General features: G+C 42.6%; 1 protein-coding gene across 1 annotated transcript; it reads right to left on the reverse strand.

Moving 5' to 3' along the window:
* Positions 1 to 1,598: 1,598 nt before the first annotated feature.
* On the reverse strand, positions 1,599 to 19,002 carry LOC132776386 (TRPM8 channel-associated factor homolog). Its single transcript, XM_060777985.2, has 7 exons — positions 18,356 to 19,002; positions 14,931 to 15,925; positions 12,724 to 12,818; positions 9,439 to 9,652; positions 6,625 to 6,864; positions 4,195 to 4,529; positions 1,599 to 2,250 (listed from the first exon to the last, which is right to left on the reverse strand). Exons 1-7 carry the CDS (start codon positions 18,970 to 18,972, stop codon positions 1,999 to 2,001), a joined length of 2,748 nt encoding a protein of 915 aa, XP_060633968.2. The 5' UTR covers positions 18,973 to 19,002; the 3' UTR covers positions 1,599 to 1,998.
* Positions 19,003 to 22,088: the final 3,086 nt, after the last annotated feature.

Consider the following 22,088-nt stretch of genomic DNA (forward strand, 5'->3'; position numbering starts at 1 on the left):
AAAAAAAAACCTTCCGTGATTCCGTGGCTGTTAAAATTGTGTCAAACGGTATTAATTCTATAATGTACGAGGGGTATTTTTAAAGTAAGGTCCATTTTGTTGTAGACACTAGTAGTTAGCGTGCATACCGCAACGAGCATATTCGTCGTGTACCAGCATGCCTCGGGAACAACTGTGCTCAGTTTCCGCTCTGTAGCTAACCTGTATGGTTCTGTTCTGTGCTTTAAAAATATTTAAGACTATCAACTCACCCGCCGCATGTGAGGTTCGCTCAGTGATACGGTTTTTGCCAGCAAGGAATCTGCCTGCTGCAGAAATTCATCGACAGATTTGTGAAGTGTACGGTGATATTGTTATGAGTGAAAGCAAAGTGTGTAAGTGGGTACGACAATTCAAAGATGGCTGTGACAACGTCCATGATGAGGACCACTCCCTTCTTTGATGATGACGACGTGAAAACAGCAGTGAACTCTTGGTTATCGGAGCAGGCGGCAAGTTTTTATGAAGAGGGTATTTTAAAATTGGTTCAGAGGTATGATAAGTGTTTGAACAAACTTGGCAACTATGTCGAAAAATAGAGTGAAGTATGTACTTTCTGAAAATAAATTTACTTTTTTGAAATAAACTTTCATTGTGTACTTATGTTCCAACGGACCTTACTTTAAAAATACCCCTCGTAGATGCACTCATATAATCTGCTCTGTATCATTATAGATTTGATCATTATAGATTTGATGGAGACTATTTACATCCCGGAGCCCCCGGTGGCGCAGTGGGTTAAAGCACTGAGCTGCTGAGCTTGTTGATCGAAAGGTCACAGGTTCGATTCCGGGGAGCGGCATGAGCTACCGCTGTCAGCCCTAGCTTCTGCCAACCTAGCAGTTCGAAAACATGCAAATGTGAGTAGATCAATAGGTGCTGCTCCGGCGGGAAGGTAACGGCACTCCATGCAGTCATGCCGGCCACATGACCTTGGAGGTGTCTACGGACAACGCTGGCTCTTTGGCTTAGAAATGGAGATGAGCACCACACCCCAGAGTCAGACATGACTGGACTTAATGTCAGGGGACAACCTTTACCTTTACTATTTACATCCCATGGATTGCAATGCATTGAAATCTCATTTTGAAATCAACAAAACTGAAAGGAGATATTTAAATTGACTGGAATGGAAAGTACATAAATTCAGGCAAACGGAGCATATTTTCTGTTAATTTGTGAACAGTAACAGAGAAAATCAAGTGTGTCATTGAATAATCATGAACAATTTTATTAAGGATCATGGTTACATTATAGACATAAAAAATGAAAAGAAGAAATCAAATAAATGCCCATCCCTCAATATTAGCAAGAAAAATGGCCTTTTACACAATCAAGAAAGATGTTCCTATCCCTAAGACACATCAGAATACAACATTGCTGATTACAGAGCTGAGTACTTGATAGTAACAGTAATAGTAACTACGATTTGTTGTAGGTTTTTCGGGCTATATGGCCATGTTCTGGAAGCATTATCTCCTGATGTTTCACCTAAATCTATGGTAAGCATCCTCAGAGGTTGTGACCTCTGAGGATGCTTGCCATAGATGCAGGCAAAATGTCAGGAAAGAATGCTTCTAGAAGATGGCCATGTAGCCCAAAAAGCCTACAACATCCCAGTGATTCCAGCCATGAAAGCCTTCAACAACTACTGTTTATCAGATGACTATTCTGTGTTTTTGTATTTCTGAAGTATGTGTTACAGTGAGACCAAATATTATCAATTAGCATTATTTCATATTAGTTTCTAGCAACAGATCTTTATTTTAAAAAAGCAGCAGCTGGATGCCCTAACCCAGATTCATTCACCAAATTATTGAAATTCATTGATTGTGAAGTTCATTCATTTTCATCTTGTGTTCCAGTTCATTCATTGTCTTCAAAGGCAGGCAGGCTGTACTCCCTAGAGTTGGTTCAAGGGCCAAATCACTCTGTTGCCTGACTGTTTTATCTGGCTTCCTATGGAGACACGTACTGCTTCATTGGGTTCTCGGTCCACACAGGGAAAGATCTGGACAACTTCTGAGAAAGTTCATTTGTAATAGGCCACTTCCAGGCTTTAAAGAAAGGGGCCAAGTTTTTCTTCACTTGCTCAGAGTACTTCTCTGCCCATAGATTCATCTTGGAGTCATTATCTTCAGGAATGTTGGTCATTTTTTGATATTCAGCAAAGATGTGCATTAGGGGCTCCCATCCAAATGCCTCCTGCAGCTAAGGAGAAGAAGTGCATATTTAGTCCTTTTTCTAACTACCTGAATGATGAGTTCAATGTGCAAAGTGAAGTTGTGGAATTGCTGTCTCACTGATACCTATCTGAAAAACAGACCGCGTTTATATCACTCCAAAAGAGATGGTTCACCCAGGCATGTAGCCGGGGGGGGGGGGGGGGGGGGTTTCTGGGGGCTTCAGCCCCCCCCCCCCCGAAATTCTCATGGTGGTTCGCGAAAAGGCCTTACTGGTGCATTATTTAAACTGTTATGTTTATTCATATCATGATCTGATCACCATAGTCAATATATCCCATTTGCATGAGGGTATTGGGGTAATGATACAAAAGGTTTGCTAGGCTAGACCCTCTTTCACTCAGACTCAGCCCCCCCCAACCCCCCCTGAAAAAATTCACACACCCCCCCCAAAACGAAATCCTGGCTACGGGCCTGGGTTCACCCATATTGGATTGAGTAAAGGACCCTCATATGTGAAGCTCCTTCTATGAATATGACCTGTTTAATTATTTATCTACTTTTTCATCTGTTTAGCATGTTTTACATCCTGCTGTTTTAGCTATTAATCTTTTTTTTTTTTCAAGGCTGTGTTGTTGATGTTAATTGTATTGGTTTTTGTTGCATTGCTATGGATTTGCCCTAAAACAGACGTGGGAGATACAGTCCCCTCCATTTCCATGGCTTCTGTTGCCACCCATAAATGTTGTTATTTTGCCAAATTCACCAGAAATATATCATTACCAAGAAACCAGAGAGCAGACACTTTTTAAAAAGCTGACTCTCATATTTAACTTCAAAATGCATGCACTGAGGTAGTAAAATCGGCAGGGGTGGTACAACCAATGGTACAACCAATGGGTTCAGGGTAGAGGAGGGGGCGATAAATACCCAGTCCCAGATATTGACCATCCTTGCACTACAAATGGGATTTAACTACAGTCATTCCTCCACATTTGTGGATTTGATTTCTGCAAATTGGATTATTCACAAATTTGACTAAGGTTCTCATTGCATTTACTAAAATATGTGTCCTAGGATGCTTGGAGCCTTCTTTGGGGATGAAGCCCCATGCCAGCCATCACATGACGTTGTATGACTTCTGGTGGAAGCCCTGCCTCAAATCAAGGTAGAAGCATCCTTGGACACTTCCCCAAAACATGGGACCCTTCTCATTTTGTGTTGGCTCTAATGGAGTCAACACACTTCTGCTCTGTTTGGGCGACAGCCACCCCTTGTATGATGGGGGAAGTGCCACTGAGAAATGGAGTCATCCCTCGAGCCTGACGTTTCACCACACTTGCTGGCGAAATGACATGTAGGGAGAACTCCGTTGTGTGATAAGGTCATAAAAATATTATCTCTTGGGCTACAGCGTGGCTCTATGGACAGTTTCTTCCAGTCATACTGAAGGACCTAGAAAACCTGTGTTCAGGGGAAATGGTCTCTTTAAGAATGTGCTAGGCCCTCCTCAATGATTCTATATGGCATGTCTAAAGGAAATAATTTAATAGCAATCGGTCACATCCCTGGTTTCAGGTAATTGCAGGCTGACCAGGAATGTGTCCCCCATGGATATGGGGATCTCACTGGATTAAAAACCCATAAAGGAAATCTTGATTTTGCCATTTTACATAAGTGATACCATTGTATATAATGAGACTTGAGCATCCATGGATTTGTATATCCATGGGGGTGGGGGTTTGGAAATAAAACTAGTAGCTACAAAAACGACTGTATTTTAAATTCCCTTATGAGCAAACATAATAGCTTCTATCTGAGATGATGAATGTAACTTAAGTCTTGTAGCATCAAAAACAAAACAAATTGTAAGGACCTCTCATTGGACGTAATACCAAGGTAACAATTCAACTTATTTCTGAGTATTTTTTTTTGAAAGTTAAGGAATTCCTACACTTTCAGTGTGTGTTACCTGTAAATAGGGTTCCAGAGCAACAAATTCCTGGAAGTCCTTCAACTGGCCATTCCGAACATATTTCTCTATCCTCTCCTTTCTAAGTTCTGGTGCCAGCTCTGGATGGGCCCTTTCTCTTGGGACATGCAGTACAGTCTCGTTCACATAAACAGACCAGAGATTGTTGGTGGCTTCAGTGGTATGGGGTGGAAACTCCCACCCACTCTGCTGCTGATTGTGGCCCAGTTCATGGATGGCACCCCATAGACCATTGTCATGGATGGACTTCACATCTGTCATTTCCTGCACTGAATCCAAGTGATACACGATAGGGTAGTCAGCATGCATCCAACCTAAGAAGAGGAGAATGGAGGAGAAAGATATGTGAAGAAACTACAACACACATATTTGAATAGTGGTTCAAAGAATCAGCACCAGATAAAACCATATATGTAAGGGAACTTCTATGTATGTATTACACCAACAGGATAGTAGCCATGTACAACTTCTGTACATGGCATTCATTGACCTTGCAAAGGCATTCGACACAGTGCTCTCTGGGCCATCCTTCGAAAAATTGGGTGCCCTAATAAATTTGTGAACATCCTGCGGCTCCTCCATGATGACATGATGGCAACAGTCTTGGACAGCAATGGCTCCCAAAGTGACCAATTTAAGGTGCAATCAGGTGTCAAACAGGGATGTGTTATTGCCCCAACCTTTTTGTCCATCTTCATCACTATGATACTTCATCTTGTTGATGGGAAGCTTCCCACTGGAGTGGAAATAATCTATCAGACAGATGGCGAGCTATTTAACCTCAGCAGACTGAAAGCCAAAACCAAGGTTACAACAACATCTGTTATAGAACTCCAATATGCTGATGTCAATGTCACCTGTGCACATTCAGAAGAGGACCTACAAGCCACTCTAAACACCTTCACAGAAACATACGAGAAGCTCGGCCTGTAATTGAACATTGAGAAAACTAAAGTGCTCTTCCAGCAGTCACCAGTCAATCCCTCTCCAATGCCAGAAATACAACTTTCTGGTGTAACATTAAAAAATGTTGATAATTTCAGCTACCTTGGCAGCCACCTCTCCACAAAAGTCAACATTGACACTGAAATACAACACCACCTGAGCTCTCTGAGTGCAGCATTTTTCTGAATGAAGCAGAGAGTGTTTGAGGATCGGGACACCAGTAGCGATACCAGGATGCTTGTTTATAAAGCTATTGTCCTCCCAACCCTGCTATATGCCTGCGAGATGTGATCTACAGACGTCACAAGCAACTCCTAGAATGATTCCATCAGTGTTGCCTCCGAAAAGTCCTGCAAATCTCTTGGGAAGACAAGCAGACAAATGTCAATGTGCTGGAAGAAACAAAGACCACTAGCATTGAAGCAGTGGTCCTCCGCCCTCAACTCCGCTGGACCACTCACGTTGTTCGAATGCCTGACCACCATCTCCTGAAGCAGTTGTTCTACTCCAAACTCAGGAATGGAAAAGAGAATGTTGGTGGTCAGGAAAAGAGATTTAAAGATGGGCTCAAAACCAACCTTAAAAAGGTGGCATAGACACTGAAAACTGGGAAGCCCTGCTGCAGGTCAGCTGTGACCAGCAGTGCTGTAGAATTTGAAGAGGCATGAATGGCGGGTGAAAGAGAGAAACATGCCAAAAGGAAGGTGTGTCAAGCCAACCCCGACTGAGACTGCCTTCCACCTGAAAACCGATGCCCTCACTGTGGGAGAACATGCAGATCAAGAATAGGGCTCCACAGTCACCTATGGACCCACCGCCAGTACACCGATCTTGGAAGACAATCCTACTTGGACAACAAGGGATCGCCTAAGTAAAAGCCATCCATTTGTACAGACTCATTGATTAAATAACCAGTACAAATTATCATCATTCTCAACATTGGCCTACTACTAATAGTAGTTCTATGTTGACATCTTTCACTGGTAACATAAACTAAGCAGTATGAGCTTCTGTCAGAGAGAGAATAATCTCCTTTTCTGCAATGCCACAGCTGTTTGAAGCTCTACTTCCAGTTTACACCACCCACCACTGTGTCACTTCTCTCTTTATTCTTCCCTATTAAAGACATTTTACAACTGCAGAGTGCCTGCCTAAGAGATTATTTTCTGGAGAATGAAGCAAGTGCTGCTATAGAAGATTTTAGCTTGTGCATGCCATTGCACAAGGTAAGTTCTGGCACTGAAGTATGATCAGGGGCTAATATTGGGCTTTACCCATCAATAGCCTTTGACAACTTTATCACAGAGAATTGTAGGCCAGCAACAACATCATGCTACTGTGTTGGTTCGTCACCTCCATGCAATAAAGTCCTTGGATAAGTTAGATGAAAAAACATTGCATCACATAAAATTCTACCTCTGCTACTTTTATTTGCATATGTGAGAACCATTTTGTAATACTTGCCAACTGATGTCTGAACATCTGCCACAAGTCTCTCTGGCCTCGGGAACACAGGGGAGACGGATGCTAATTTGGCCACAGCTCTCATCATGTTGTCCCAAATCGCGAGGAGATTGTCTGGGTTGTCGATTTTTTTCGCGTCTTCTGTGGGCACCGTCAAAATCACGTTCTCGGTTTCCAGTTCAGTCCAGGGAGCCGTGGAGTTGCGAATGGTATTCTGCCAGGCGGATAGGCTGGTGTCACCTAGCACATTTTCAAAGTATAGGTTTACTGTATTCTTTTATTTTTGAATATTGTGCAGATTTCAATCATTTGACACACAATGGGTGTTGAGAGGAGCAAAATTATAGAATGGCATTAAAAGTTAAATAATTACATTCCTTTCCTCAATAATATAATGCAAATAACACCTCTAAGTAGAAATTAGATAGTAGGAACTATGGGTGCAAGAAATCTAAATCAAATTTTTAGATTTTCACGATCTGAAGAGTGTCCATCAGAGGCAGCCCTAGGTAATTTTCAACAGTAAGCAAACAGTATTTTGGCGCCCCCCCCCCCCAAAAAAAATCACTGATATATATTTTCTGTTCGTCGTGGGAGTTCTGTGTGCCAAATTTGGTTCAATTCCATCATTGGTGGAGTTCAGACTGCTCTTTGATTGTAGGTGAACTATACATCCCAGTAACTACAACTCTCATATGTCAAGGTCTATTTTCCTCCAAGAGCGCCTCAAGAGCGCCCCTGGGCAAAATCAACTATACTGCAAATGCTTACTTTGCGTAATGCAGGGGTCCACAAACTTTTTAAACAGAGGGCCAGGTCACAGTCCCTCAAACTGTTGGAGGGCCAGATTATAATTTGAAAAAAAAAATATGTGCACTGCACATATCTTATTTGTAGTGCAAAAAACACTTAAAAACAATACAATAATTAAAATGAAGAACAATTTTAACAAATATAAACTTATTAGCATTTCAACGAGAAGTGTGGACCTGCTTTTGGCTGATGAGAGAGGATTGTTGTTGTTATTGTGTGCTTTCAAATGGTTTCAGACTTAGGTTGACCCTGAGCAAGGGCCGGGTACATGACCCCCGTATCTGGCCCCCGGGCCTTAGTTTGAGGACCCCTGGCGTAATGGATTGAGCCGCCCCTGGTGTCCATTGATTTTACCATCACCAGATTTATTCTATTTGCTGCTTTTCCAAAATGTTCATACGACATAGATGATGGCTGGCTAGTGCTAAAGGCAGCAACAAAAATAAGAGCAATTGCTACAGGAAATGAAGTAAGAATCGAAGCGGCTCATGTGCAGAAAGAAATAGTTGTTGGAAATGCCAACAAAGAACTGACACAGGTCAGATTACTCATATGATAATCTATCATTAACTGAGCAATATTAAGTAAAGTTTGTGCATTCTGCCTGAGTCACCAGCGACATCATTTTATGAAGTAGTACATAGTAGAGGAGTGAGGATTGGATAGGGTTTGGGTAACTGTATCCAACTCCCTCATAGCATATTACCTTGGGCTACACTACCTCTGAGCAAACATACCCTATAGCAGGGGTCCTCAAACTTTTTAAACAGAGGGCCAGGTCACAATCCCTCAAACTGTTGGAGGGCCGGATTATAATTTGAAAAAAACATGAATGAATTCCTATTCACAGTCCACATATCTTATTTGTAGTGGAAAAACACTTAAAAACAAAACAATAATTAAAATGAAGAACAATTTTAACAAATATAAACTTATTAGTATTTCAATGGGAAGTGTGGGCCTGCTTTTGGCTGATGAGATAGGATTGTTGTTGCTTTTGTGTGCTTTCAAGTCATTTCAGACTTAGGTTGACCCTGAGCGAGGGTCGGTAAATGACCTTGGAGGGCCGTATCCGGCCCCCGGCCCTTAGTTTGAGGACCCCTGCCCTATAGAATGATTTGGGGATTAATAGAGAAAGGACAACCATGAATAGTGTGTGTGAGGGCTGATAAATGTAAATAAGCAGAAGCTTCACCACAGTTATTAAACCAAGATATACCCTGCAATATAATAAAGTGTCACTCAGGTTTGTGTAACAAGTAACAGTATCTTCAGTTCAAACAGGGCAACAATATATACAACAGTCTTTTTCAATTCGGGCAGTGAACAGAAGGAATGAAACAGTCCTTTTAAATAGTCTTTAAAATAAGGGTCCTCAAACTAAGGCCATCCAACAGTATGAGAGATTGTGACCTGGCCCTCTGTTTAAATATTTGAGGACCCCTGCTTTAAAATATGCTTCATGCCTTAAAAATGATCAGTCTTCAGATAGCTGGCAGCCAGCACTCTTTTCACTGTCTAAAATGAAAGTGGCAGTTAAAACCGTTGGTCTCAACAGCAGGTCAGAGACAGCAGCCAATCAGAGCTTTGACCCCTGGCATGCTCAGCCAATCACCTGCCAATACATGTCTTTCCAGTTAACCCATTTCATCATGGCATCCCTTTTCAAATCCTCACAGTGTGCATTCCCAGTACAGTAAAAATAACTCCCCACAAACCAGCAACAATATTATTTTGTTATGCACAGATCTTCCCAGTAGAATTCTCATCTGTTCACTTTTTTAAACCATTAGTTTTGCTCTGATCACACAAAACTACGGATACATGAAAATACAACAGGAGGCCCCTGAGATTGGCTGCCATCCATTTCACAGGGCAAAGTGCAGAGGAATATAAGGACAAAACAACAGCAATGAAAGAGAGAAAGCATGCTCTAATTTTCTTCAAAGACACATATTAAATATTTTATTAATACTAGAAACAACCTGCTTTCTTTCTTACCATGCTTAAAATAAGGTGCCTTGACTGCCCCTTCTATAGTGATGGAAATGGGTCCCAGTGAGGTTTTCGCAGGCACGATAACATATATGAGTCCGCCCCACAAGCTGGAGACTTCCATCCGGGGTTTCTTGACTTCAAATCGCCTTATAACCACTGGAGCACGCTTCCATTGCTCAGCCTCGCTGAGATCATCTGAGTGACAGCCAATCTGGACCTACAAAACAAATTTCATGGTAGACAGAGCAAACTTCATGGTAGACATGCCCCATACTATCTGTCTGGTTTCTCTGACATGCAAGAGAATGTCATATTGGGGATCAATGGATTGTGCAATCTTAACTGGCCAAGATGACTACTGGTCCTCGGTCTAACCTTTGTGATGACAGTGTGGTTGTGTCTCTAGCCTAGAAGATATTTTGAGTTGGTTTAACTTAACTTCTGCATCACTCTGTCTCTTTGGCCCCCTTCACACAGCTGAATAAAATTCCAAATTATCTGTTTTGAACTGGAATAATTGGCAGTGCGGACTCAGATAATCCAGTTCAAAACAGGTATTGTGGGATTTTCTGCCTGGAATATAAGGCTGTGTGGAAAGTTTCTTTTTGGCTTTTCTGCCAGGAGTGCTAAGCAGGCAGAGTACAGCTAGCAACAGATTACTATTTGAACTAATACCAAAGATAAGCTGGCAGAAGAAGGTTCTTCCAACAAAGGGCATGTCTGCTGGGAGAAGAGAATGGTTTTTAATTCTGACAGAATGGGATCCATATCCATATAATATATTATACTTCTAATCAACGAGGAGCTGAGAGTGTCTAGCAAACAGGTGAGAGAGGCAAAGTTTGGAAGTTTGGCACAAATATTTTAAGCTGAGGGGGTGTTGAACTGAGGCTGCAATGAGTAAATGCCATATAATGCTTTATTCAATAGATATAATCTATTATTTATTTAAAACATGTATATTCCGCCCCTCTCGCCCCACAAGGGACTCAGGGCGGAGCACAACATATATACGGTAAACATTCAGTGCCAGGGCATAAAACCATAAATATATACAAATATTAAAATCACTTATATTCACATCAAAAGTTGCTTAAAAACCATCTCAGGACACCATTTTGCCTCATTGCACCACCCCAAAGACTTGGTCCCATAGCCAGATCTTCACCATCCTTCTGAAGGACAGGAGGGAGGGGGCTGATCCAATATTGCCAGGAAGGGAGTTCCATTACCAGGGGGCAATCACTGAGAAGGCCCTGTCTCTCGTTCCTGCCAAATGCACCTGTGATGGTGGTGGGACTGAGAGCAGGGCCTCCCCAGAAGATCTTCATTTCCGCAGTGGTTTGTAAAGGGAGATATGTTCAGACAAGTAAACTGGGCTATCTAAGATGCATTCAGACAGGTAATCTAGGCTATATTATAACTGTTTCATAATAAGAGAACCCTTCTGTTCTCTTGCAGGATGATTAGTAAAGGTAAAGGTCTCCCCTTGATATTAAGTCTAGTCGTGTCCGACTCTGGGGGTTGGTGCTCATCTCCATTTCTAAGCCAAAGAGCCGGCACTGTCCGTAGACATCTCCTAGGTCATGAGGCCGGCATGACTGCATGGAGCACCATTACTTTCCTGCAGAAGCGGTACCTATTGATCTACTCACATTTGCATGTTTTTGAATTGCTAGGTTAGCAGGAGCTGGGGTTAGCAGTGGGAGCTCACCCCACTTCCTGATTTGAACCACCAATCTTTCGGTCAGCAAATTCAGCAGCCCAGCGTTTTAACCCACTGCACTGCCGGGGTCCTGCAGAGTATTTATACTCCTGAGGCATATAGTGAATAAAATAAATACATTAACAAGTACATCATTCATACATGACCTTGGAGGTGTTTATGGACAACACTGGCTCTTCGGCTTAGAAATGGAGATGAGAACCATCCCTCAGAGTTGGACACGACGAAACCTAATGTCAGGGGAAACCTTTACCTTTACTATCATGTTAATCTCTTAGTCTTCTCTTCTCCAAACCCCCTAACTCCATATATTCTTCCATGTAAGGCTTGATTTCTAAACTTTTGACTATTTTGGTCACCCTTCTCTGGTCATGTTCCAATTTGTCAGTATCCTTCATGAACTGTGGTGCCTAGAACTGGATACACTACTCCAGATGAGATCTGAGGCAAGTTCAAAAGAGTTTCACTATTACTTCCTTTGATCTGAACACTCTTCTTCAATAATGCAAGCTGGAATTACATTGGATATTTTGGTTGTGGCATCACTTTCATGTTTTGCTTGTGGTCTGCTGACCCCTTTCAAATCACGTGTCACCCACCCCATCTTTGCACATTCCAAGTCTTCTGCCGAGATATAACATCTCGCATTTCTTCCTGTTGAAGTTCATTTTGTTAATCTTGGTTCAACCCTTCAATCTCTCAAGTTCTAGATCTACTAGAGCAGGGGTCCTCAAACTTTTTAAACATAGGACCAGGTTACAGTCCCTCAAACTGCTGAAGGGCCGGATTATAATTTGAAAAAAAAACCCCATGAATGAATTCCTATGCACACTGCACATATCTTATTTGTAGTGCAAAAAACACTTAAAAACAATACAATAATTAAAATGAAGAACAATTTTAACAAATATAAACTTATTAATATTTCAATGAGATGTGTGTGCTTGCTTTTGGCTGATGAGATAGGATTGTTGTCGTTGTTGTGTGCTTTCAAGTCATTTCAGACTTATGTTGACCCTGAGCGAGGGCCGGGTAAATGACCCTGGAGGGCCGTATCCGACCCCCAGGCCTTAGTTTGGGGATCCCTGTACTAGAGCTATGAGAGCCAAATTTACTTTGGTCAGATCAATGCCAATATTTCAAGTTGTCCTTGCAATGGTTGGCTGGAATCAGCCCCCCCCCCCCCACTGAAATTCTCATGGTGGTTCGCGAAAAGGCCTTCCTGGTGCATTATTTAAACTGTTATGTTTATTCATATCATGATCTGATCACCATACTCAATATATCCCATATGCATGGGGGTATTGGGGTAATGATACAAAAGGTTTGCTAGGGTAGACCCTCTTTCACTCAGTCTCAGCCCCCCCAAAACTCAGCCCCACCGAACCCCCCCCCCCCTCTGAAAAAAACTCAGCCCCCCCCCCCAACCGAAATCCTGGCTACAGGCCTGGCTGGAATAATAATAGCAGTAGGATGAGAAAGCAGTAAAAGTGGTCACGAAGCTAAATATTTTAAGCAGGGCATATTTTGTTTTTAATATAGCAAACAAAATAAATTAGTACCTGTAAATCTGAATTGATGACATTGGACGGAAAGACCAAGGTAGCAGTTTTACCTGGAGGAAGGTAGAAACCCGTGCTTCGCCATGCTTCCTGACCTGAAAGAGGTCACAGTAGGAAAGATGTCTGTTAGTTATAGCACTTGGAATCATAGTCTGTCTTATTTTTTTAACTTGTATGAATCCTAATAATATTGTCATTTTTCTTAAAATTTTAACATGCTTTAGTGATAATGTATTTTTTTTTTTTTGCTATAGTTTAATAACTTAAAGTTCATCTGATTGGTGAGGATGATAGTTTGCCGTAGGCCATTACAAATTCAGGGAAGAGATAAAATTTGAAGCAGGGATTTTCCAGCCCATGGCAAATATAAACCAATTGGAATGTCAAAAACTAGACCTGTACAGAGTTGATTAACAAATAAATAAACAAATACAAGTAAATTATTATTATTATTATTATTATTATTATTATTAAACTTTATTTGTACCCCGCTAGCATCTCCCGAAGGACTCGATGTGGCTTACAAAGGCCAAGGCCTCAACACACAATATAACAATACAAAACCTAAGGCAAATTAAAAACAATTAAAGCAATATAAACAACAAGCAATAAACAATACACTAAGACACAATAAAACTGGGTCGGGCCAGAGTAATGGGTACAGGATTAAAAGTGCTGATGTGACAGGTGGTATCTAAGGCTTATAGGGCAAGTGCAGTGTGTGGTGTGCAGCAATCGTAGTTCTAATAAAGTGCTTATGGGACTTGTTATTGGAGATTTCCAATTCTGGAAAGGCACATCGGAACAGCCAGGTCTTCAAGTTCTTTCTAAAGACTGCCAGTGTAGGGGACTGTCTAAGATCTTTGGGGAGGGTGTTCCAGAGTCGGGGGGCACCACAGAAAAGGCCCTGTCTCGTGTCCCCACCAAACGCGCTTGCGACGCAGGCGGGATCACAAGCAGGGCCTCTCCAGATGACCGAAGTGAACGCGTGGGTTCGTAGACGGAGATGCGGTCACGCAGGTAGGATGGTCCCAAACCATTCAGGGCTTTGTAGGTAAGCACCTGCACCTTAAATTGGGCTCGGAAAATAAACGGCAGCCAGTGGAGCTCCTTGAACAGGAGAGTTGACCTCTCTCTGTAAGGGGCCCCAGTTAACATCCTGGCTGCTGCCCGTTGGACCAGTTGGAGCCGTTTTCAAGGGCAGCCCCACGTAAAGCGCATTGCAGTAGTCCAATCTGGAGGTGACCAAGGCATGGACCATCCCGGCCAGATCAGCCTTCGCGAGGTACCGTCGCAGTTGGCGCACGAGTCTCAATTGTGCGAAAGCCCTCCCAGACACCGCCGAAGCCTGAGCCTCAAGCGTAAGCGGTGAATCCAAGAGGACTCCCAAACTGCGGACCTGTGGCTTCAGGGGGAGTGTAACCCCGTCCAGCACAGGTTGCCACCCTATACCCCAGTCAGGTTTACGATCGACCAGGAGGACCTCTGTCTTGTCGGGATTGATCTTCAGCTTGTTCCTCCTCATCCAGATAGACACAGCGGCCAGGCACTCGTCCAGCACCCGAGAGGCCTCCTTGGAATTGGGTGGAAATGAGTAATAGAGTTGTGTGTCATCTGCATAGAGGTGGCACCTAACTCCAAAACTCCAGATGACCTCTCCCAGCGGTTTCATGTAGATGTTAAAAAGCATGGGAGACAGAATAGAGCCTTGCGGGACCCCACAGGTCAAAGGCCAGGGATCCGAGCAGGCGTCTCCCAGCTTCACCATCTGGGACCGACCCTCCAGGAAGGATCGGAGCCACGACAAAACCGTGCCCCCGAGACCCATCCCAGAGAGTCGACCCAGAAGGATACCATGATCGATGGTATCAAAAGCCACTGAGATGTCCAAGAGAACCAACAAGGTCACACTCCCCCTGTCCAGCTCTCTACGGAGGTCATCCACCAAGGCGACCAAAGCTGTCTCAGTACCATGACCAGGCCTGAAACCAGACTGTGACTGATCTAGGTAGTTGATGTCATCTAAAAAGCCCTGGAGCTGGGAGGCAACCACCCGCTCCATCACCTTACCCAAGAAAGGGAGGTTGGAGATCGGTCTGTAATTGTTCAGCACCATGGAGTCAAGGGAAACCTTTTTTAGGAGTGGAGGAACCACAGCTTGTTTCAGGTGAGATGGAAAAACCCCCTGCTTAGAAATAAAATCTTACCATTGTTCTTTCCATTTACTGAAATAGCTTGACGTGGAGCTATGGGATAATTTGTTGCAAAATGTTGATTCAGCTTGGGTAGGAGCTTCTGGAACTCTGGGAATTTGTTGTAGAGTTCTGAAGACAAGATGATTAAAAATGCCTCATCTGAATGGGCTTTGATTGGGTTACTGGCACTGACATCAGGAATTCCATTCTGCACGACCAGGTCCATCAGATCTTCATCAACAGAGAAGAAGGGAGGAGAATTGGTGGCAGGGATTTTGATGAATGCTGCAGAATCTTGTCCTAACTTTTGAACCCATGAGGAATATGGTGACTTTAGAGGTTGGTGATTCTGAAGGTGTTGCTTGAATTGAAACAATGCCTTCCGGAAGTGATAGGAGGAAGAAAGCTCTTTGATGGGTTGAACTGAGTAGCTATCACCAGGTACGCTGAGGACATTCTGAAGGATTCCAATTCCAAACTTGTTCAGTATCTTGTTTCCTGGATATTCAGCCATGGCATTGGAAGCAATGTTCTCGACAGATGACCATGCTTGTCCCCCAATAAGGAGACCACCTCCTTCAGAAACAAACTCATGAATTTTTTCCATCTCTCTATCACTATATGCTGAACAACAATACACACTTAGGTCGTCTTTAAGTGATGTTACTTCACATGGGATATTTGCAAGTTTTAACATGGAGTAAAGATCCTGGAGGTCATCAGCCACACCAACCTTCTTTGCCTTTCCAGAACTCAGCCAGTCAATTGCATTAAGAAGAAATGTTTTCATTGATGATTTGGTGAATAGGTTTTCCTGAGAAGCTACAATGACGCGTCCTCGGCCATAATAAGCAGCAGCAAGCAATGCTTCATGATCGGCATCTATGCCAAGTGGAAATGCCAATGTTCCATGGATTAGAAGCTTAGAAGCAACAATATTCTGCAAATCGATCTTCGATACCCCTTTTAGAATAGCTTTTAAATCACTTTGGGTGTCTAGTCCATGCCTGGAAAAAAGCAAGATAGATCTTTACCATGCTACAGATAAACATTGCCACAATTTGCTACTCTGGTCACTGGCAGTTCAGAAAAACCTCAGAAAATTCTCTGATGTTGTATATAGGTTTTAATATTAAACACTGTGGCTCTTTTATTAGGATCTGCAGGCAGTTTTCTGTTGAAACTTCCTGTTTGGGAAAGGGCAATTATGTTTCAGGGCCAGTGCCTACAGCCCTTTGAGGACCCTATCCAAAGACCATCTGAGAATGGCCTGAACTATTTAAAAATGCCAGAAAAACACAAAATGAAAACATGAATGATGAAAGGACTACTTCTAGTTTTGACAAAAAGTACTTTTTTTTGTCGTGTCAGGAGTGACTTGAGAAAGTGCAAGTCGCTTCTGGTGTGAGGGAATTGGCCGTCTGCAAGGACATTGCTCAGGGGACCCCCGGATGTTTTGATGTGTTACCATCCTTGTGGGAGGCTCCTCTCATGGTCCCGCATGAGGAGGACATGTTAAACAGTAAATAGAGGGTCCTGCAACAAATTTAAAAGATGAACATCCCCTCTTACTCCCCATGTAATTGTTTCAGTTCCACCATCTAGGAAAGGCTCTGTGTGTGTTTTGGATTCCTAGGATGACTAAGACTCCATCTACACTGCCATATAATGTAGTTCAGTGCATTATCGGACTTCATTATATGTCAGTTTCATAATGCTGTTGGATAGTGCTGCATGTAAGTTAATAATAATTGTTCCGTCTTCCAGGAGCAGGGTTTACGTTGCCTTTTCGCTGCATGGGATAGCATTCCTTTGCATTTCCCCAGGGTTGCTACAGACCCAGCAGCACCCTGGAAGTTAAACAGTATCAGAGTCTGGAAAACCAGGCTGCAGGCTCTCTGCAGTTATTGGTTGAGAAGGTATCTCTTTGGGTTTGGAGTCCACCCTTTTTCCTGGGGTTGATATCTCCATTTTGGAATCTCCCTTGCCTCCTTCAGTAGAGAAAAAAAGCCTCAGATGTGCTGTTGGTCAGACAGGCAAAGCTCTGAAAAGTCATTGTGAGTACAATTGAGTACAATTGAGATACTGAGATAGATAGATAGATAGATAGATAGATAGATAGATAGATAGATAGAATAGGAATTAAGAAAAGCAATTAAGAAATTGAGTTATAGATAGGAATTGAGTTATTGAGAAATAGAGAGAAATAGTTATTGAATACTATTGAGCATTACTTCATCTTCAAAGCTAACCTGTAGCTTAGATAGGGGAAGACCTGTTCTTTCTAACCATAGCAGCTCAGGGTTAGGGTGAAAGATCCCAGGATTTTTTCTACCATTTGGAGAAAAGTTACCTCAGTAATTGAAGAAAAAGAGAAAGAAAGAACATCTCTATGGTTTCTCAAATTGACTGTTTGTGTTGTAACTTTATCAAGCTGTGCCAAGTCTGTCAAGGACTTTGGAAATAAATATTTTATTTCATATCTTGACTGGCATTAGTTGCTGAAAGTATTGAGTTATTGCTTCAAAGAAAGACCCCCAGCAGTTTTCCCAGATAAAGAGAGAATCACATCTTAGTTTTACCCTTACAGCATATGGGTGTGACGGCACAATAATAGTAAAAACTTTATTTATATTCCGCCCTATCTCCCCAAGGGAACTCAGGGCAGATTACAACACACTAAAAACACATAAACACATAGAAGCAAACATTCAATGCCTCACCACAATGCAGACAAGGACACAAGGTTCTCTTGCTAGCTTTGTTTATGACATTATGTGGACTGTTGACTTGTTGTGCCATTCTTGGACCAGCTGATAGTCAGCCTCTTGCTTCCTCTTGCATTCTATTTTGCTGGATAACTTATGACTAACCTAGGCCCTCATCACAAAGTGGGATGTTTCACCTGGCATCGTTGCGAAAGGAGAGGGATAGTGGGGGGAATCTGTCACCCCGCACTCGGCTCCCTGTTGGCGATGATTTGCCCATCTCACAGGGGAAGCATTGCCCTTCTCCATTGGAGTCAGTGCAACATGGGAAGGCTCCAGAGATGCTTCCACCCTGGTTGGGTGTGGGGTCTCCACTGAAAATCACCTAATCTCGTGTGATGACCAGTGTGAGGCTCCATCCACAAGACAGAGTGAAAGCATCCTAAGACACGAATTCCCTCCATCCCATGAGGTCCCTAGACAAAATGTACTATTTGACAGCTCTTGTCAAAACACCTTCTATCATGTGAAGCTGTAAAAGCTCCCATTGCTTATATAGCATAGAACTTTATATGTACTTTTTAAGAGTTTATATACTTTTTCTTCATACCTTGAGTATTTTCTTAAAATAAAGCTTTGGGTCTTTTTAATACACATGTATAGTAGATGGGATATGCAAACTGATAGTCTCCTTCCAAGAGCAATACTGTGAATAAGATATATACTTACTCGGTGATGAGTGGAATCCTTGGCATCTCTTGGGATACTGGGAAGGTCCCTTTTTCTCCCACATTGCCAGTGAAGTACATGCCAGCCACACCAGTCACCAAGTTGCCAGGAAACCCACGAAGCACTTTCTGCATTCCATGTTGACCTGCCCAATGCCAGGCCTGCCCTCCAATAAGTAACCCCCCACCTCTCTTTACAAACTGCACAAGGTCATCAGCATTCTGCTCATTATAGGCATCTGTGCAATACACTCCTAGCTTAGTCCCCAGAGTTGCACCTTGTTGCACTTTTATGCCATCACGGAGCAACATTTGAGACAGGGCATCCAAGCTTGCATCAACACCCACCTCGGCCGCTTGGGAGGGTTTGAGCCACTGCAAAGCATTTTTAAGGAATGGCAAGAACTGGGGATCTTTCAGAATGCCTTCATGTGAAACGACTACCATTCGCCCCTTCCCATATTGGGAAGAGGCAATTAGCACTTGCCCACTGTTACTCACAAGCACCGGAAAAGCTTTGTCTCCTATGAGCAGCAGTTCACTGGGGTAGAGATCCCCAGTGAAATCGAAGGAATTGACACCCCGCACCAGAGACACATAAGACTGTTTGGAATCCATTTAGGATCTTTGCAATGGATCTTTGGAAGATAAAGCTGAAAAACAGAAAGAAACACAACACAAATTCACACATATTGAATAGCCACTTACACATGAAAAACGAATACATAGAAAGCTTCTAAAAACAATTCACTGAACTCTAGCAATGCAGGACTTTTGGGTCAGTTCTTTAGAAAACTACTTTGAAAGTCTGCCTGTAAAAAAAAGAAAAAAAAGACCTGCTTTGGAAGGAAACAGGAGCGTTCTGGTGTTCCTTGGGATCGAATTCCAGAGGCTAAAGAAAACCATTAACACCCCATATACACTGTCATATTAAATCCAGATTATCTGCTTTGAACTGGATTATATGGCAGACTCACAAAGAGAGATACTATCTGTCATGATCACATCCATATTTCCTTACAACAGCTTTAAAAAGTACAAAGCATTAATTTTACCAGACTTGAGTTCCCTCTAGAATCGCCTGTGAATGATAGCACTGCTATGGTGCCTTTATAGAAAGTTTGAAAAAATGCAATGGGCGTCGAAATTATTGTAATAAGCTTTCTGTCACTCACTTGTCACCAAAACATGACAACTAGCTGCCAATAAAGGAAAAACCCCACCCTAATCTCATTTAAGCTTTTCCTCATTTTTCTACCCATAAATGATCTCAAATAAACGAAACAATGGTATATTTCAATAACATGTCCAAAACTGTAGCAGGGAAATCCTTTCAAATCTCAGCAGTCTTTACTTCTAGAAACCAGACAGGGAGACTGAATTCAATGGGACTTGGGTTTTATTTTTGTTTTGTGTGCCTTCAAATCTGTTCTGACTTATGTTGACCCGATCATAGGGCTTTCTTGACACGTGCTTTACCCAGAGGTGCAGCATAATCCTAACTAGCTATGCTGTACCTCTGGGCCTCCTGACTAGATTATGATGTACCTCTGTGTAAAACAACTGATCTATTGTTAATCTCCCCATCACAGATTCTATGACAGAAACTAGTTGTGCTGGACATCAAATGTAGAGTTGAATTGCAGAAGACTTGGGGAAATGAACATACTGTAATATGTTGTCTGAGACAACACAATGCAAAAATCATAGCTATCTTTAGAGCCGTGGTTCCCAACCTGTGGTCCATGGACCAAAGAACTAATATATGGTCTGTGGCCTCACCATTACTACACCATTGCAATGAAAGCAACTGGTCTAGTAAAACCTTCTTATAGTGCCGAGGCTTATTAAATGTGGTTTTCTGAGGGTGAGCCTGTCATCGAGGGCATCCCAGGCCCCTGCCTTCAAGCTGGTGTGACTAGCAGCAGGGAGTTCTGCAGTTCCTGGGTGCAAAGATTGGGCCAGACTGATGAAATGTGCCCCAACAGCAAGCTCAGCCAGGGACTCTGCACAGCCGTAGGCTCTCTCCTTTCACTTCCCTACCAAGCCCCAACTTTGTAACAAATCCCCAAATAAAGATTAATGAAATTGCAACTTCTAACTCTCTAGCTTGATACTTTGTGTCTTTCCTTGCCTGAAACTATCCCAATGCATGAAACTAACCTTTTCCAGGCTGCGGGAGACTGCAGGCCTGCCTGGAATGCCTTCCTGGCGTTCCGGGGAGGCCGGTCTTTTCCCCTGAAACTGTTTCTCCTTTCAAAACTTGCCATGACAAACATTCACCCCAGTGCCTCCATTGTGTCCTATTTGATGGCAACAGGAAGACTCGGATAAAGTAATCAATGTCTATCACAAATCTATTCAAAGACAATAGGCTGGGCACCTGTTATCCCGTCAGCCAATCACCTGCGAGCTGGGCGGAGGGCGGAGGGCGGGAATTTTGAAACTTCTAAACCTGTAAACCCTATAAAAATGTCTCTGATCTCTTTACTGGTATGCTCTGTAGGTGAATGATTGCTACATTGCATCCTTTTCAGCTGAATCATTAATAAACACCTCAGTGCCTCTTCTTCAACTTTGGTGAGATTTATCTTGAATTATTTTAATTCAATAAAATTGCTGAAATCAGGCTTCTCTAGCTCACCAAAGTAGCAATCCCTCTTTGGTGGGGTCTCAGGGTCCCTCCTCCTGGGGACGACCCTCCTAAAGTTCCTATTGACTTCAAGCTGATGGTGACTACTGGATGGCATATGTTCTGTATCAGAAAATAGAGCTGATGTGGTCTATCCAATGCAGTTTTCTGACTCAGCACCCCAAATAACCAAACTGAATCTAAAGTTAACCAAAAATGGATTTGTAACCCTTTTGGTACTAATGTCAGAGAGTGGTCCCTGTTCAAAAAAAGGTTGGGAATCAGTGTTTTAGAGAGGAAATTGGAATCTGTGCATTTAAAACGGAAAATAAACACTCTGATATTGGGGATTGATGAGCCCAGTATGAAGTTATTCAGGGGGGGAAATCCAGAACAAAGTTCCATGTTAAATCTAGCCAGATGACCACAGCACTTGACATAGAATCCGTCTACTGAATGGCTGACAGCAATGAAGCCACTGAAGAATTACTGAAAGGCTCAAACATTCCCAAAGCTGCTATGAATAATAAAAACAGGACTCCAGCATGGGAGTTGTGGGTGGGGAAGATATGCATAGCTAAACTAAAGTAGACTTTTACAAATTATGGTCTAAACATAATGGCCGCTTTGAGTCACCGATAGGCTGAGAAAGGCGATATACAAATACAGTAAATAAATAAATAAATAAAATAACGTATTGTTCTATTATCTGGGTGTAGGCCACAAGGGGGTGCTAGAGAGAGAGAAGGGTAGTCCATTTCATGGGGGAAGACGGTTAAGTAGTTTAACCACAACCACCACCACCACCCCACCCCTGTGTGTCCTGTTATTCTCCCCACCTATTTCGCTGTTCTGAAAACAACCATTGTGTATGACTTGGGAAGGAAGAGGGAGAGGGAAAATTAAGTAAAATGGTTTTCCTCCCTCAACTCCCCCCCCCCCCCCCCCATAAAATTGACTATCTTTCTCTGTCCAGGACCCAATTGGAGTCCGCATGGATAATAGAACAGTACCTAAAATAATTTTAAAACTTCATTTATCTTAAAGATATTACCAAAAATATAACCAGAAGTATATTTGATCAGCAGAGCTAATCCGAGAA

Source organism: Anolis sagrei, chromosome 5 (genome assembly GCF_037176765.1).
Source record: "Anolis sagrei isolate rAnoSag1 chromosome 5, rAnoSag1.mat, whole genome shotgun sequence".
Lineage (NCBI taxonomy): Eukaryota > Metazoa > Chordata > Lepidosauria > Squamata > Dactyloidae > Anolis > Anolis sagrei.